Source organism: Heterodontus francisci, chromosome 14 (assembly GCF_036365525.1).
Source record: "Heterodontus francisci isolate sHetFra1 chromosome 14, sHetFra1.hap1, whole genome shotgun sequence".
NCBI lineage: Eukaryota > Metazoa > Chordata > Chondrichthyes > Heterodontiformes > Heterodontidae > Heterodontus > Heterodontus francisci.
In genome coordinates, this window is record NC_090384.1 from 48817628 (window position 1) to 48835447 (window position 17820).

A 17820-nucleotide genomic window follows, 5' to 3' on the forward strand; every position below is an offset into this window, starting at 1 on the left:
CTGGGACTGCTGACGAGATATTTACTTCAGGTTGACTTGGTTACTGGGGGGGCAGGGGGAAGAAAAAAGAATTGTTGTGTTATATTTATTAGATTCTTCTTTGCTGGTCACAGCAGACACAGGACTAATTATTGGTTACTGTTGACTGAGAGCTACAAGAATATATGTTGCAGTAATGTAGACTAAAAGCATTAATGTGCATGTGTGACTGGTTCCTGTCAAGCAATTGTTGCTTACTTTGCTAATTTCTGCTAAATAGAGAATCATTGGTATCAGACTATTATATAGTGCCCTTTAAAGCCTGCAGGGTCAATAACTCTGTGGACAGCTTTCTGGTTGGAGCTCCCTATTATGGGATTTTCTTTGCTTGCCTTCAGCTCATTAACAGACAGATTGAGCTAAATCAGGGGACCTACGTTAGCATTTGCCATATTAGAAGTGAGTAAATGTATTTCAAAGACCAATTTTATGACGAAGCTATCACCAGAGAAACATCTTTCCAGGAGAACAATAGTGTTTATAATTATTGTAAATACACTTTTTGTACTGAATATCATTAATTTATTTGCCTAATGTTAAATAATTCTGTCTGCTGGCATATAGTCTGAGCTAAGGTCTAATAGTTATTTTATTTTGTCTGTCAGCCAATGGGTATGGAAGGTGGGAAACCAGGCAATTTTAACAGTAAAAGGTACTTAATATTATTTGAATTACTTGATTAAGTAGTTGCAACTCACACATAACCATCTATTATAATTACAGAAGAACAAGTTTGTGAGCATGTGTCGTTTATGAATGCAGGAAACAGTAAAGCCAGAAAGGAAGACTCGAACAAGTATTACTTGTCTTTATGCTTCCCTTATTTACCACCAGGGAAAAGGGACCAAGCATTATGGATTAATCGTGGTTGGACATTCTTTAGGAGCTGGAACTGCAGCTATTCTTTCTTTCCTGCTCAGGCCACAGTACCCTACTCTACATTGTTATGCTTACTCTCCACCTGGGGGACTTCTTAGGTAAGTGCATATATTATGTTACATGTAGACCTTATATAATCTAGATTATAGAAAACTGCACCAGAGTTAGTAATCACATGAACACATCTAAGATGGGTAAAAACATTGTCACAGATTGATGTTGTTTCTTCTCACTGTATTAATGACTTGTTTCAATTTTGTATTTTATAGAGTAACTGAGTAGTTTAATCAATTGTGATATGGTTTAAACCACATATGGGCTGAAATGTGTCTGAACTATTTTTGTTAAACACATCATCTATCTTTAAAATAGTTAAAAAGGCTTTCACTGTACACATTACAATTTACTACAAATACAGGGCACCTTTGGGCTGAAACCTGAAATAGATGGTAACATTCCAATTTGCAAAATCCTGTCCCTAAGCTATTAAACTCTGGATTTAAACTTCTGTTGACTTAACAGTTGTAGTCTTAAAGGGACACAGCAGCACCTTATCAACAGAATGATGTAATTTGAACAACGTAGCATCTGACTTACAATGTTGGAGAAGCTAATATATTAAAAACACTGGGCATGATTTTCAATGCCTGCTGAGTGTGGGAATGGAGGCGAGCGTGATTTAAAGATCACGTACACGGAAGTCAGCACTCGGACCTGCTGTCTCTGGAACGTGGCACCATTTTTAAAAGGATGCCAGCAGCGAGGAAACGGGTTGGGTGTACACCTCCAATTAATTATCTGTTGAGATCATTAAAGAATTCATTAACAGGTTTGTCAGTATCAGTTCACAGCTTTTGATGGCTGGGAACGGGAAAGACGCCATGGCGGGAATACAGCAGGGTTGTGAAGATGTGAACAGTGTGGGCTATGGGAAGGGATGAATGAAATAAAGCAGAGGCAGCAAATAAAGCTCAGCTGCTTCAGATGTGCCTCAGTGTAGATATTGCTTCAGCTGAAAGAGTTACATTTCTCATTGGTTAGTAGCAGGAAACTTGAGTCCACTGGCAGCTGGGTTTGGCAAGGTAAAGCCTAGTGAACATTCAAAGCCCAGTTGAGGGAGTTCAGATGGGAACAGACTACTCTGACATTGGACAGAGCAGCCAGAATGAGCTGCGGCAGATCCAACCTCCTGGTCAGCAGGAGGCCAGAAGAGCAGAGTGGGGGGCTGCAAGGGGACAAAGGTCGGGTGCACAGCCCAAGAGTCAGCTACCTGCAAATGACAGAGTGCCATAGGAAGCTGCGCCAATCCATGCAGATGGTCTTGGTCCTGTGTGCTCTGATCCACAATGATCTGAGGTCCCCGTGGCAGTCCCCTATCTGCAGCCATCAAGATCTCCATCGCCCTGAACTTCTCTGAAACTGGGTCATTCCAGCGATCAGCTGTGAACCTAGGCAGCATCTTGCAGTCGGCATCTCATTAGGCCATCAGTCAGGTCACAGATACCATATTCAGGAGGGCAGGGACTGCACCCACTTTGACAGACATGGGCCTGCGCTGGCACAGAGCGCATTGGGTTCAGCCTTCATTGCTGGATTCCCCCAGGTGCAGGGCATCATCGCTTGCGCCCAAGTGGCCATCAAGGAGCCCAGTGACCGGCCAGTGAGATCCATCAACAGGAAGGGCTATCACTCCCACCGCCCAACTGGTATGCAACCACAACAAGATCATCTTCTATGTGTGCACTCACTTTCCTGGCAGCTGCCAAGACTCCTTCATCCTCCGCCAGTCTTGGCTGCCTTGGTACTTCACTCCATCCCCTAAAGTGCATGGATGGATCCAAGGGGTCAAGGGAAATCCCTTGAAGAGATGGCCACTGACCCATCTATAGCAGCCCCAGATAGAGGCACAGAGGCAAAACAAGCAATGCCACCTGCTCAGTAGGCCAACCATTGAGCAGGCCATTGGGTTTCTAAAGATGCGATTCTGGTGCTTGGATCAGTTGGGTGTTGTCCTCCAATGCCCTCCTCGTGGAACGTTCTTGGTCATTGTGGTAGTCTGCTGTGCTGTCATTGCATGGCCGTCCAGAGAAGTGTGGATCTTGAGGACAGTGAGGCCCTGGAAGGTGACAGCTCACTGGGGGAGGAGCAAGAGGTAAGAGAGGAGGGGGAAGAGGGGGATAAAACTGAACAGAGAGGTGTCCCTGCTGCACGACAAGGTGGCCTCCTCCTCCGACCTTTTGGGAAGAGAGCCATCCTTCTCTCCCTAATGGCCTGCAGCATTAGATCCAGGTGGGCATCGATGAAGCGAGAGTCTGCCCTGCCGCTAGTGCCAGTCCTCCAGCTCCCCTGTGACATTTCACTTCCCTCTGGTTCTGTGGAAGGCAGATATCTCCCTCAGGGCAAGCAGCAGCCTCAATGATGGCTGCCGTGGAAGTCTACATGAGCCCCACACTTGATCTGACCCAGTGTCTTTTTCACTCCCACTGGCTGTAAAAGGGCAGGAAACCTGGCTCCATACCAATCAAGGGCTCACCCATTTGAAAGTTGCAATCTGAATCAGCTCCCCATAGGAGGCAGGTTTTTGACCCAAAACAAGACCCACGTTCCTGTTTCCCCCCTCCATAATGAAAATACAGCCCACTATGTCAGCGTATGGAGATTTTATAGATGCAAAGTGGTACTTCTGAGCTGCAGTCTGAAATTGACTAACACATTCCATTCTGCAAAGTTCCCTGACCAAACAGTTAAATTCTGAATGACTTTGTGTTTTGTTTGCATGCAGTAATTAGACTTTCATTGGGACAAGCAATTTAAATGCAACTGTAGAATAATAGGCACAGGACACCCACAAGTTTATTTTAAATGAGTTAACAAATCTGTTAAAATAACAGAGATTTGATACAAATTTCTATATCACAGAAAAATTTCAGCTCATTCAAGAAGAGTTTAATTAATCGAATAATTGGCTCAGGAAATTGAGGTGGTGAATGGATTAGGCATTAGTCTTTCAACTTTGAGACCAGAATTCAAAATCCACCTGGAACTGACCACAGGATAAATATGGAGAATGGAAAACATGGTGCAGTTGAAGATGCTGTACTGCTGTTGGGGCTAAAGCACATTTTTTGGGCAGTGTAGAAGGCACTTGACCAGAGAGTGCTGGGTACTGACGTTGAGTACCTAACATGGAAAGTACTTTGTTTTCTAGAATTATCATCACTCGTCAAAATTTGCACAAGATGCACAAAAATCATAAAACAAGGATTTGGTTAATTGGCATACCAGTTGAGTTCCAATTAATACCAATGGACATGGCCTTCAATGTGATAGAGATTTATTTAAGGATATATTTAAAAGAACTAATCATGCTTCTATTGGTTGTGGTATTTTCTGAGCTAATCAATATTAATTGGATTGGTTTAATTTACTTTTTAAAATTTGTTAGCTTTTTATCAAAATACAGCAAAAATATTACAGGGGTAGAACACAATGGTAAGTGTATATTAAAATATTATTGACTTCTCCTTAACTTTGCGCATAAAGCCAACACTTGGTATAGTATTGAGCCTTATAGACTCGAATGTTCCAGTCTTGGTCTGTGCTCCATTATACTTGGGTTACTCTTTCAGACATTATAATTTGACTTCAGTATGTCTGGATCAGGGAAGAATTCTAAACCACCAATCCTGTTGGAATGTCCTTATTTAGATTTTGGGTGAGGACAGCTTTGGGGTTCACAGTGATCATCCCAAGATCAATTAGTCTGTTGATACCTACTGTCTAAACTCACAAGTAAAGAATGGTTACTTCGTCAGGTTACTTGAGGGGCATTGGTGCCCATGGAATCACATCCCAGCGAGAATCATTATCTTTGGAGGAGGAGGAGGGAAGAAGAGAGGGGGAATGGGACTGACTGAATAGCTGTATGGAGAGCTGGCATGGACTGGATGGGCTGAATGGCCTCTTCCTGTTTCAAAAATGACTGGCCAGGATTTTCCCTCGGCGGGCGGGAGCCGTCCACTGACTGAAAAGTTGGTGGTGAACCCGCTTCCACTTGGCCTGGGGATCCGACCCACATTTTGCAGTTTCCCGGCCTTTAATTGTTCTGAGGTGGGACTTCCACCCGCTTGAGGCAACAAGTCCCGCCTAATGGAGCTGCCAGCCAATCAGGCTGGCAGATCTTCGTCCCAGCAGCACCACTGGGAGAGGTTGCCATTGCTGGGACTGCAGCCCAGCCCCAAGAAGATGATGTCGGGGAGCCTCAGAACCAAGGTAAGTTTTTGTTGCCTCATCGAGGGTGATCGGTCGGGACTCGGTGAGGTAAGGGTAGTCGATTGGGGGGATGGTGGTGGGTGATGAGGGTGGTTGGGACAACGAGGGCGGCTCTCCATCGGGCACAGGGTCCCCAATCATGAGGGCACCCCCGCAGGCCGCCAGAGAGCCACCTGCTTTTGTCAGGTGGTTTTTCTCAGACCTGGGATGCCCACCTTAAAATCCCTATGGCGGCGAGCGGAGGCTCTTAAGTGGCCACTTAAGGGCCTTGATTGGCCTGGGGAGGGAGCGCCATTTTACGCGGCCGCCATACGTAAAATGGCTGTGGAGGCAGGATCAGGTCAGGAAGGGCCCCCCGAGTCTCCTGCTCCATTTTATGCTCCCCTCCCCCTCGCCACTTTCCCACTCTTTGGGGGGTGGGGGAGGGCGTAAAATTCTGGCCAATGACTCTAATTTTGGTCTTCATGAAAATGTAGAACAAAATTCGTGTTTATGTAAGTATGCCTTGCTTTGCTATTTTGTATTTGATCTGGTGATACTAGAAGTATCACACCTCAGACCTACATTTAAAAAAAGTTATTAGTTTAACTGTTCTTTTCTAATATATCTTCTAATTTAACCCTTAGCTCCGATGCCATGGAATACTCTAAGGAGTTTGTGACATCTGTTATCTTAGGGAAGGATCTGGTACCCAGGCAAGTTGAAAATTATAATTAACTTTATCACTTGCTGAATCCATTCTAATACTTTGGAACCTTAATTCTGTGCTTTTTCACTATTTACAATCTTGATTCTCTGCCAGAAGTTTTGCAGATGTCAAGGCTTAGTTTTGCATGAACCAGCTTTATTTTAATTGTTTTTTATTGATTTTTCAGTTTGTGTTACGATGTTCTGGATCTTATGACCAGGTGAGAAAGAGGTCGAGGGTTTTCTTCCAGCCTTCACCTGGTCTTATTCTAACAGGGTTTAAATTTTAAACACACCTTTTTTTTTAGCTCCCCCTTGGTGAATTCTTGTTCGCCACTTTCCAATTATAAGGCAAAGAAACCAACACAACAGGCTTTCTCAGGTTTAAAGAAGAAAAGTGAAATTTTATTAAACATAAACTCTAATCTGGCTAACGCCTACGGATACACTACACACCCACACCAGCATGCCCCCTATGTTCCCTGCTTTGCTTTCTCTCCCAGCACAGCTTGGGTTCCTATCACCTTCTCACACTTTTTCCTTTTCGGATTTGTGAGATTGACTAGGAAAGGTTCTGATGAAGGATCACTGACCTGAAACGTTAACTCTGCTTCTCTCTCCACAGATGCTGCCTGACCTGCTGAGTATTTCCAGCATTTCTTGTTTTTATTTTGGATTTCCAGCATCTGCAGTATTTTGCTTTTATATTAGGAAAGGTTCTCCCCTGCGAAACTGACTTATAACTTAAAGCAAACTCATCAACCAGAGTGGCCACTTGCTGGGCTCTCTGAACCCACTGCTCCTCGACATGTGTCTTTCTGGAGGGTGGGAGAGAGTGTTCAAATTCCTCTAACAGAATTACTTGTCTGAGATTCTCATAGCTGAGTTTTACTTTAAGAGCCCTCAGCCACTGGTCAAAAGCCAGCTACTTACTTACTTACTTTCAAACTCCTGATAAGTTTGATTAGCTTGCTTCTTGAGGGTTCTAAACTTTTGGTGATAGGCTTCGGGTACTAATTCATATGAAGAGTCCTTGACTGTAGGGGCAGTGCAGTGGTTAGCACTGCAGCCTCACAGCTCCAGCGACCCGGGTTCAATTCTGGGTACTGCCTGTGCGGAGTTTGCAAGTTCTCCCTGTGTCTGCGTGGGTTTTCGACGGGTGCACCAGTTTCCTCCCACAGCCAAAGTCTTGCAGGTTGATAGGTAAATTGGCCATTATAAATTGCCCCTAGTATAGGTAGGTGGTAGGGGAATTCTGGGGATGTGGTAAGAATATGGGATTAATGTAGGATTAGTATAAATGGGTGGTTGATGGTCGGCACAGACTCGGTGGGCCGAAGGGCCTGTTTCAGTGCTGTATCTCTAAAATAAATAAAATCTTGCTTTTTGTTGGGACACAGTATTCTTCTTAAACCTTGTTCACTGTAGGAGACTTTTTTCTCGAGGTTTATGTGTCTTCACTGGATTCAGAGGCTTGTGTGAAAGAGTTGGGAGCAGACAGGAGAGGCTGTGGCGAGCCAGCCAATAGAGGTCTTTTCAATCCAGGAGCAAACAGCTTTCTGCCAGTTCAAACACTGACTCTACAATTTAAAACTCCCCAAGTTGGCCAGCAGGGTAGTAACTGGTGTACCACTTCTGGCTTTGTGGATTGTCTTGTCCTTTCAAGCACTGTCTGTTAAAATGCAAATGCCTTTTTTCCAGTCAAAGTCTGGCAGTCCTTGTAACAGGCCTTCAGTTCTTCCCAGCAACAATTTGAAATTTAATGTCCATGTGGCGAAATTAATAATGCCTCATCCTTGGCTGGTGGGGGCCTGCATGACAATGTGAAACACCTGGTGGAATTATCTCTCCAATTAACTCTGATGTTTAGCTTTTGGTCTTATTTATCTAGTGTTGAGTCCTGGCTTTAGAAAGGAAATGAGCAGGAGTTGGACGGTTTACAGTTTTTAATGATTGTGTCATTTTTACAATGAAAAGAATATGGTGCTTGTTTGAGTTATTTATGTAAACCAGTCAGAAACTCAAATTTCACTATGCCTGACTGAGTATATGGGGCTGTTGGCTATCTGCTAGTGGCTGTGGGGAGGCCCTCTCGATTGTGCTAAATATTTGAGACGCCCCTTCATAAGGAAATAGGAACTAAATTGTCATGTCTCCTTTAGCAAGTTGCTGAATGTATGTAAATATAAGTTTGCTCCAATAATGAATATAAGATACAAGATCTGCATTCATTTCAGAAGCTGTCCCATTTGAAAATAATAGAGGAGGAGAGCCACAGATTGTCATGAGATTTGAAATACTTTTGCTTTGTTTGTTCTTACCGTGATACATAACCCTGGGGCTTCTGCTAGGTTTGCAATTGAGGAAATGCACTCAAAATGCACTGGAATTTGCTCTGGTTTTCCTGGGGTGAAGTTACATCCAATTTTCTGCTCAAATCAATTTGCATGAAGCCAAGCGTAAAATCTCTCATGAATCACCACAAGCAAGCAACATTTTAGGCAATAAATTCTGGCCTATCCAGCGATGCCCACATCCCACGAACTAATAAATCTATTTCTGGCCGGAACATGGCCAATGTGACCTTGAGTACTGAATTAAACTAATTTAAACAGAACATTTGTTCAAATAATTGCTGTAGTTGAAAACTCCGGTTGATTAGTGATTTCAGTTGACTGTTGGTCACAGGTCGTATGTACCAAGGGCAAATTAATTGATTAAATTTCAACGCAGATCTTGTATCCTATATTCATTATTGGAGCAAACTTATACTTGCATGCATTCAGCAACTTGCAAAAGGAGACATGAAAATGTATTTCCTATATCCTTATGAAGTGACATCTCAAATATTAATCACAATAGAGAGGACCTCCCCACAGGCACTAGCAGATAGCCACTTAATACTGAATTTAAAAAGTTTATAATAATTGTAGTGTTAATATGAGAAACTGACCTGAGTGAGGATTCAATATTGACTGCTGGTCACAGCAGCTGAAGGTCATTAACAATAGATTATGTAACTACAGGTGCCTGGGGGCAATGTAATGAAGACTCCCGAATGGGCATAGTCGGTGGAAACTTGCCAAGCTGACCTGGGTGCATGGCCAGTTTTGTGGGAGGGGACTGCTGTGGGTGAAATGACTTTTGAACCAGCGTAAAAGATCGCGGAAACACGATCATGAATGGTTATGGGCATTACTCGTGTTTTAAATTCCTGATCTTTTGCGCTATTTCAGTCTTTTCACCTAGATTGTGTTGATATTTGGGTGGAAACTCCAGGTCATTTTTTTTTTTAGTCCCCCCTTCTCGCCACTTCTTCCCCCACCACCATTACCATATTTGATCCTATAACAAAAAGGATAGCTTTTGACCTTCAACTGTGCCTCTTTAATGGGGCTATGCAGTACCTAAGAGTGCTAGAGAAATTCCATCAGCAATGCCTCCACCGCCTCCTCTGGATTTAATGGGAGGACCATCGAAGAAACACTAGTGTCCTTCTTGAAGCCAGCTCCACAAGCATTCAGGCAAAACTGCAAAACAAATTTCGATGGACTGGACACTGTCCGGATGGCCGAAAACCGTCTCCCCAGCCAGGTCCTGTTTTCTTAACTCTCAAATCGCCAGCATTCCAGGGGAGGACAAAAAAAAACGCCTCAAAGACACTCTGTAGCGCAGCAGCATTGACATTGATGACTGGGAGGCGCTTGCTACCAATCATTCAAAATGGCGACAACTTGTCCATCAAGCTGCATCATGCTTTTATTACAAAAGCCTTAGTGATGAGGCAGAGCAGCAGCAGAGAAGGAAAGAAAAGTAAGCAAATCCTGCACTCCAGATTCAAATACCTCCTGGGACGTCCTGCCCCATGTGCCCAAAGATCTGTGGATCGAGAATCAGCCTGTTCAGTCACCTGAAGACCCATGGCACAAACTAATGACTTTGAATAGCTGTCATCCTCGAATCGAGCACCAGCCGATGGCGATGTGGTACATATCTCTCAACCATGTGGACATTAAACAGGGCCAGAGAAATGCATCAGCAGTGCACAAAACTCCTAAGTTGGCAAAGTTAGCTAATTTGCTGGTTGTACAGAAAACCATACTCCCATCCTTAATATTCACGTTGAATTTTACTCTCTCATCATATTGCATATGAACTTAGGAACAGCAGTAGGCTATTCAGCCTCTCAAGCCTGTTTCGCCATTCAGTTGGATCATGGCTAACCTGTATCTTAACTCCACCTACCAGTTTGGTGCTATATCCCTTAATACCCTTGCCTAACAAAAATCTAACAATCTCAGTTTTGAAATTTTAAATTGACCCAGCTGCAACAGCCTTTTGGAGGTGAGTGCTATAAATTTCCACTATCCTTTGTGTGAGGAAGTATTCTTTGTCATCACCCTGATTAGCCGAGCTCTAATTTTAAGTTTATTTCCCCTTGTTCTGGGCTCTCACCCCCGAAAAAATAGTTTCTCTCTATTTACCCTAACAAATCTTTTAATCACCTTAAACAGTGCAATTAGATCACCCCTTAATCTTCCATATTCAAGGGAATACAATCCCATCATAATTTAGCCCGTTCAGCCCATGTATCATTAGGCCAGTATATCCATCCTAAAGTGTGGTGCCCAGGTTGAAATGTCTGAACCTATTTACTATTGAACATCCTTTGTGAAGAAGCATTGAATAATGTGAGTGAAGAAATTTCTGTTTATCTTTCTAATATTCATCTTTAAATAGTGCAGAAAATAATTTATTTTATTTATTTTTTGACATTGGTTATGGTTTGTCCAGTAATTACTCCCTTTAAAGGAGCAGACTGTTAAAATCTGGTTTCCTAAAAACCTAGAAAAGATGGTAACCTTTTTTCGGGTCTGTGGGATCAATCATTACATGCATGCATGGCAGAAAAAGTTTGTTTATTTCTAGTACTAGTTTGTGGCACCAAAATCCAAAACTGCAAATTGACGTACTATGCACTACTTGTGGAAGATGATGCATATACAAAGGAAATCTTTGTTTAAATAGCCAAACTACTACACACTTCATTTAATAATGGAGCAGAAGACTTCTTTTTGCAAAACATGATGTAAATTCTTAAGATTTCATTGCACACAAATTTATATATTGTTTGGTGTGGTTTACTTTGTATGTTTTGCTGTCAATCATCTTACGCCTCCACACTCTGATTTTACACTGGGCAAAAGTGCCCACCTTGTCTGGTATAAAATGCAGGTTCTGACGGCAGTAATTGAAATCCAGCATTACAGGGTGATTGAAAAAGGTTGAAATATTCACGTTATGAACGAATTGACAGGCACATTGTTCGCAGTAGCAAAGCATACAAATGTCAGGTAACGAGAAGTTAAAAATAGGTTGAGAATTAGGAGTTAAAAATTGCAATACTTCACTGTAGTGTTTTCATTGAACTTTCTACAAATCATATTTGTTTGTGCAGCCTCAATTCCCTGGTGCCATTAAACGGTAGCGCAAGTAGGTTGGTTTCAGTTTCATTGGTTTGCAGCTGGTTGGCATCAAGATTAGGCATATAGTCTTTGTGCAAGCACCTTTCTTCTATTTAATATTACCCACTGATCCATGGAACATGTTCCTAACAATGCATTATTATTCTTATGTTGCTACAGGCTTGGCTTGTCCCAGCTGGAAGTCTTTCGTAGACACCTGCTGGATGTGCTACAGAAGAGCAATAAACCTAAGGTATGCCTTCCCATTCTTCTGGCTTGTGCTTCCCACTTTTGTTTCCTCAGTGTACTTCCTCCTAAAGTTTATTTTTTCCCAATTATGTGAATACACTATCGCAGCACACACAAGTAGGCAGAATATGCCACTACTGTTTATTTCAGTAGAAACTTCTAAAAGATGAACCTCTTTACTATTGTTATCTGCTCTGTTCATTGCAAAAACATCAACAAATGCATGCATTTTTTTTTTTTTACAATGTTCTTGCCTCAACAACTTCCTAGTAATGCAACAAATTATTTTTCAATGTGCTTGTGTTACCTCTGAATCCTGCAGTGTGAACTACTTCATGCTGCAACCAATATGATAGAGGGGGAAGAGAAAGAGACCAGAGCTGGAAGAGTAGAGACCGTTTGTTGAGCTGTAGGAGGTTGTAAGTGGCAGGGCCAAAGGAGGAATTTATAGACTCGAGCAAGGATTTTGAATTCAGTACTTTAGGGGATTGTGAGTCAATGGCGTTTGGCTAGAATATGGGTAATAGGAGTGTGCAACTTATTGTGGAGTAGGATGTTGACAGTGAAGTTTTAAATATGCCGTGGAGTTATGGAGGCTGATGAAGTGTTTGTGGAGATGATGGTATGGTTTCAGGTGTGGTGGGAAAGAGTTAGGAGCCGAGATAGTGTACTCCAAGATAACTGTACGGGAAAGAGGATCAAGCATTGCAAGCAATGCGGCCACACTGGAACTGAAAGGAGAGAAACTAAGTATTGGCAGTATTGCAGAAGTGATCTCAGAAGAGAGGCTGGAGAAGAATGGAGACATTGACTTGGATTGAATGCAGTGGGTTGCAGGATGATGACAAGGAGGCTCATATTCCTTAGTCACACAGGATACCATTGGTGATCTTGACCTGGGTGGCCTCAGTGCAGGATGGAAACGTAACTGAAGTTCGAGCAGGATGTGACAAGAGGAGGTAATAACAAAAAGTAGTTTAGGGGCCTTGCAGAGAAAAGTTAGGTTAGATGTTGGGTGCTGGTTAGAAAAGATTAACTTTTTTGAGAAGTGAGGTGATGCTGGTTTTGAATGTCAGAAGAACAGAGCCGAAGAAAAGGGAGCTATATATGGTATCAGTGAGTATTGGCAAAAACAAAGTTATATTGTTAGCAGAGGGTTGCGGAAACAGGTTGGTCTCAGAGGAGATAAGCTATCAGGGAAAAGTGAAGCAAGTTGAGATGCTACAGAGTGATTTGAGTTCATGGGTAAGCAAAGAAGAAGTGGGCAACTGAATGGATAGTTTTAATCTTCTAGATTAGATTGCTGTCCTCATGCCAGATGTTGGAAGAGAGGATGGAGGGAGCAGAAGAAGAGGGCCAGAGTTGGTGATTTGCTGCTGAGAAAATGTCAGCTCTGGCTCCATTGGTAGCCTCTGAGTCAGAACGTTCTGGGTCTTTCGGATGAGACATTAAACCACGGCAGTGCCTGTCCTTTCAGTTGGACGTAAAAGATCCCATGGTACTATTTCGAAGAAGAGTAGGGAAGTTAACCCATAATCAACATCACAAATTCACATTGTTTGGTCGTTATCACATTGTTGTTGGTGGGAGCTTGCTGTGTAAAAAAAATTGGCTGCTGCGTTTCATTCATTACAACAGTGGCAACACTTCAAAAGTACTTCATTAACAGTAAAGCGCTTTGGGACATCCAGTGGACGTAAAAAGCACTATATAACTGCAAGTTTTTTTTTAATAGTTTGGCATCTCAACTTGTCCATAAGCTACTAAAGCACAAAACAGGCATAAAACTACATTAAATTACCCTATACATATATACTGAAAACAGTCTAGAAATATTAATGGAATAAAAGAGGAGTTGAAATTATGCTTATTCAACACTCACTCCATCAAAACGACTCATTAGTTTTCTTCCAGAAAAGTTAGGTGACAGAAGTACTCTGAATGTCTGGGAGTAGGGTTCCACTTCTTGTCCAGTCCAAAGCTGTAGCTTCCTGAATTACTGTTGGCCTGTCTGGTTTTAGAGCTAACTGGTAATGTTCATAACTGGGTGCTTGCTGTCCAGTTTTCAGATGCTGTATCTTTAAATTGGACAGCGAGCAGGGAATTGGAAAGGGTCAGGACTTGGATATGGACAACTCACTTGCATATGCACAAAGCCGTGGCTAGACTCCATGTGGAATGACACATTCATACATAAGACCCACCACTGTCCAGTTTTAGATTGGACAAACGTGACAACGCTATTTCCAGAGATTCAGAGCATATCTGGTTCAATACTAGTCTTTAGGAAGCTTACACATGGACGGCATGATGCCACCACCAAACCCACCTTCTCCCCTTTCAGAATTCTGAAAGGACCGTTCCTTCTGCAACACCCTGGTCCACTCCTCTATCATCTCCAACACCCCCTCTCCTTCCCACAACACCTTGCCATGCAAATGCAGGAGATGCAACACCTGCCCTTTTGCCTTCTCCCTTCTCACCATCCAAGGCTCCAAACACTCCTTCCATATGAAACAGCGATTTACTTGTACTTCTTGCAGATTAGTACACTGGATTTCGCTAGTCAAGATGTGGTTTCCTCTACATTGGGGGGACTAAATGCAGATTTGGTGACTACTTTGCAGAATACCTCCATGCAGTTTGCTAGCATGACTCTGAGATTCCAGTCACCTGTCATTTTATTTCTGCCCTCCACTCACATGCTGACCTTGCCCTCTCAAAGGAAGCTCGGGGAGAAGCACCTCATCTTTCGATTAGGCACTTAACAGCCTTCTGGACTCAACACTGAGTTAAATAATTTCAGGTCAAAGCCTCTGTCCCCATTTTTTGTGTTTTTTGCTTTTTGGACAGCAGCTGTTGGGAATGAACCTGCTTTCCCATTTACACCTCCTAGATATGTCTTTGCTTCCTTTACTTGTCCTATTATTGTCCCCTTTTGCCTTGCATCATCAGCGCTGTTGTCATTTAATCTCTCCTATCTTCCACCCTATCACAAACCTTCCTTTTTATTCTACTCTCTCCTCCCGCCTTTCCCCACCTCTATACTTGCTTTAAACTTGACATATCTCTAACTTTTTCCAGTTCTGATAAAAGGTCATCGACCTTAAATGTTAACTCTGCTTCTCTTTTCACAGATGCTGCGAGACCTGCTGAGTATTTCTAGCATTTTCTGTTTTTATTTCCGATTTCCAGCAGTATTTGCTTTTGTATACACTGTCTTGCTGATGGGATAATTATTATGTTTAGTATTCAATGTTACACTCCTGTTGATGGCTTCATGTAGACATTCAACTCCTTTCTGTGACTTTCAAATATTTGTTGCTTCAGCATTCGTTTTTTTAAACAATATTACCTTTCCAGTGCTCATAATACTGCTAGTGCTTTACTACCTCAAATTCACAAATGGCATCCTTTGTAACAGTAACTGAGGTTGTGCTATCTGTCCTTGTTCACCTTGATCTCTGGCATTTGCCACAGCATACAACACTGATCCTTCTCTCATCTGTAGTCTAGCTGTGTAATGTGGTACTTGCTTGGTTCCATTCACATCAGTCCCAACACAGCCAGCACGACTCCTGTGATAAGAAAAAAAGAAATAGGAGCAGGAGTAGACCATACGGCCCCTCGAGCCATCTCCACCATTCAATATGATCATGGCTGATCTTCTGTCTCAACTCCACTTTTCCACCCATATCCCTTGATTCCCTGTGGGACCAAAAATCTGTCTATCTCAGACTTAAATATACTCCATGATGGAGTATCCACAACCCTCCAGGGTAGACAATTCCACAGATTCACAACCCTCTGAGTGAAGAAATTTCTCATCTTAGTCCTTAGCGATGGAATCCCTTATCCTGAGACTGTGCCCCACCCCCCTGCCCATGTTTTAGATTCCCAGCAAGGGGAAATAACCTCTCTGTATCTACCCTGTTAAGCCCCTTCAGAATCTTTGTATGTCTCAATGAGATCACCTCTCATTCTTCTAAACTGCAGACAGTATAGGCCCAATTCACTCAGCTTCTCGTCATAGGATAACTCTATCATCCCATGAGACAATCTAGTGAACCTTTGCTGTCCTGCCTCCTCCTTCCTTAGATATGGAGACCAAAACTATGCAATGTTTCAGGTGTTATTTTTTTCATTCTTTCATAGGATGTGAGCATCGCTGACAAGGCCAGAATTTATTGCCCATCTCTAGTTGCCCTTGAGAAGATGGTGGTGAGCTGCCGCCTTGAATCAGTGCGGTCCATGTGGTGTAGGTACACCCATAGTGCTTTTAGGGAGGTAGTTCCAGGTTTGTGATCTAGCGACAGTGAAGGAACTGTGATATAGTTCAAGTCAAGATGGATTGTGGCTTGGAGGGGAACTTGCAGGTGGTGGTATTCCCATATGTCAGCTGTCCTTGTCCTCCTAGGTGTTAGAGATTGCAGGTTTGGAAGGCGCTGTCGCAGGAGGTTTGGCGAGTTGCTGCAGTGCATCTTGTACACTGCAGCTTTGAAAGTGAAGGCCAAACACAGTCAAGCTCAACCTGTTCTCACTGAATGGTCACACCCTGTGCACTTGCCAGCAGTGGTTCTTGGATTGTGATTAAGGGCAAGAACCCTGGTTAATTTTTCTCTCTCTAGTCCATGGACATTCAGGCCATTTGTATGCACTACTGCCCTGATTGAGTTTATATAATTCAGCACAGACTAAAGGTTAACCTGTGATCTTTCTCGTGGTTGAGGGAGTGAAAGTTTAAGGTGGTGAATGGGACGCCCATCAAGTGGGCTGCTTTTTCCTCGTAGATGGTGGACAGGCTTTGGGGAGTCAGGAGGTGAGTTACTCGCCGCAGAATTCCGAGCCTCTGACCTGCTCTAGTAGCCACAGTATTTATATGGCTGGTCCAGTTAAGTTTCTGGTCAATGGTAACCCTCAGGATGTTAATGGTGGGGATTCATTGATGGTAATACTATTGAACGTCAAGGGGAGATGATTAGATCCTCTCTCGTTGAAGATGGTCATTGCCTGGCACTAGTGTGACAGGAATGTTACTTTCCACATCAGCCCAAGCCTGAATGTTGCCCAGGTCTTGCTGGATGTGGGCAAGGAGTTGCAAATGATTCTGAACACTGTGTAAACATCAGCGAACATCCACACTTCTGACCTTATGATAGAGGGAAGGTCATTAATGAATCAGCTGAAGATGGTTGGGCCTAGGGCACTACCCTGAAGAACTCTTGTAACGATGTCCTGGGTTGAGATGATAGGCCTCCAACAACTACAACCATCTTCCTTTGTGCTGGGTATAACTCCAACCAGCGGAGAGTTTTCCCCTTGATTCCCATTGACTTCAGTTTTGCCAGGGCACCTTGATGTCACACTCTGTTAAATGCTACCTTGATGTCAAGGGCAGTCACTCTCACCTCACCTGTTCAATTCAGCTCTTTTGTCTATGTTTGGACTAAGGCTGTAATGAGGTCAGGAGCTGAGTTTGGAGAACCCAAACTGAGCATCAGTGAGCAGGTTATTGCTGAGTAAGTGCCACTTGAAAGCACTTGACGACCCCTTCCATCACTTTGCTGATGATCGGGAGTAGACGGATAGGGCGGTAATTGGCCGGGTCACATTTGTCCTGCTCTTCGTGTACAGGACATATCTGGGCAATTTTCCACATTGCCAGGTAGATGCCAGTGTCGTAGCTGTACTGGAAGAGCTTGGCTAAGGACGCAGATAGTTCTGGAGCACAAGTCTTCAGTACTATTGCCAGAATGTTGTCAGGGCCCATAGCCTTTGCAGTACCCAGTGTCTTCAATCGTTTCTTCATATCACATGGATTGAATTGGATTGGCTGAAGGCTGGCATCTATGATGCTGGGGACCTCCGGAATAGTCCTCCATATAAGGACTGTGCGGTTCTATGTAAGTTTATCATAACTTCTCACTTTTCAATTCTATCCCTCTAGAAATGAACCCCTGTGCTTTGTATGCTTTTTTTAATGGCCTTATTAACTTGTCATAACTTTGTGATTTGTGTATCTGTACCCTCTGATCTCTCTGCTCCTCTTCCCCATGTAGACACTTATTTTCCAAGGACTATGTTGCTTCCTTATTCTTCCTACCAAAAGGTACCACCTTACATTTATTGACATTGAAGTTCATTTGTCAATTACAAGCTTATACTGGAAATTTATTATCGTCTTCCTGTATTTTATTACACTCCTCCTTTGTATTAACTATACCTCCAA

General features: G+C 43.0%; 1 protein-coding gene across 4 annotated transcripts in view; it reads left to right on the plus strand.

Moving 5' to 3' along the window:
- The window catches only part of dagla (diacylglycerol lipase, alpha), a 450361-nt gene that overhangs the window by 358693 nt on the left and 73848 nt on the right, over positions 1-17820 (plus strand). For all 4 annotated transcript variants that reach the window (XM_068046193.1, XM_068046192.1, XM_068046194.1 and 1 more), the window contains 3 exons: positions 874-1016; positions 5817-5885; positions 11523-11595. In XM_068046193.1, the coding sequence (XP_067902294.1) occupies positions 874-1016; positions 5817-5885; positions 11523-11595 (285 nt within the window). The remainder of the gene's footprint in view (positions 1-873; positions 1017-5816; positions 5886-11522; positions 11596-17820) is intronic.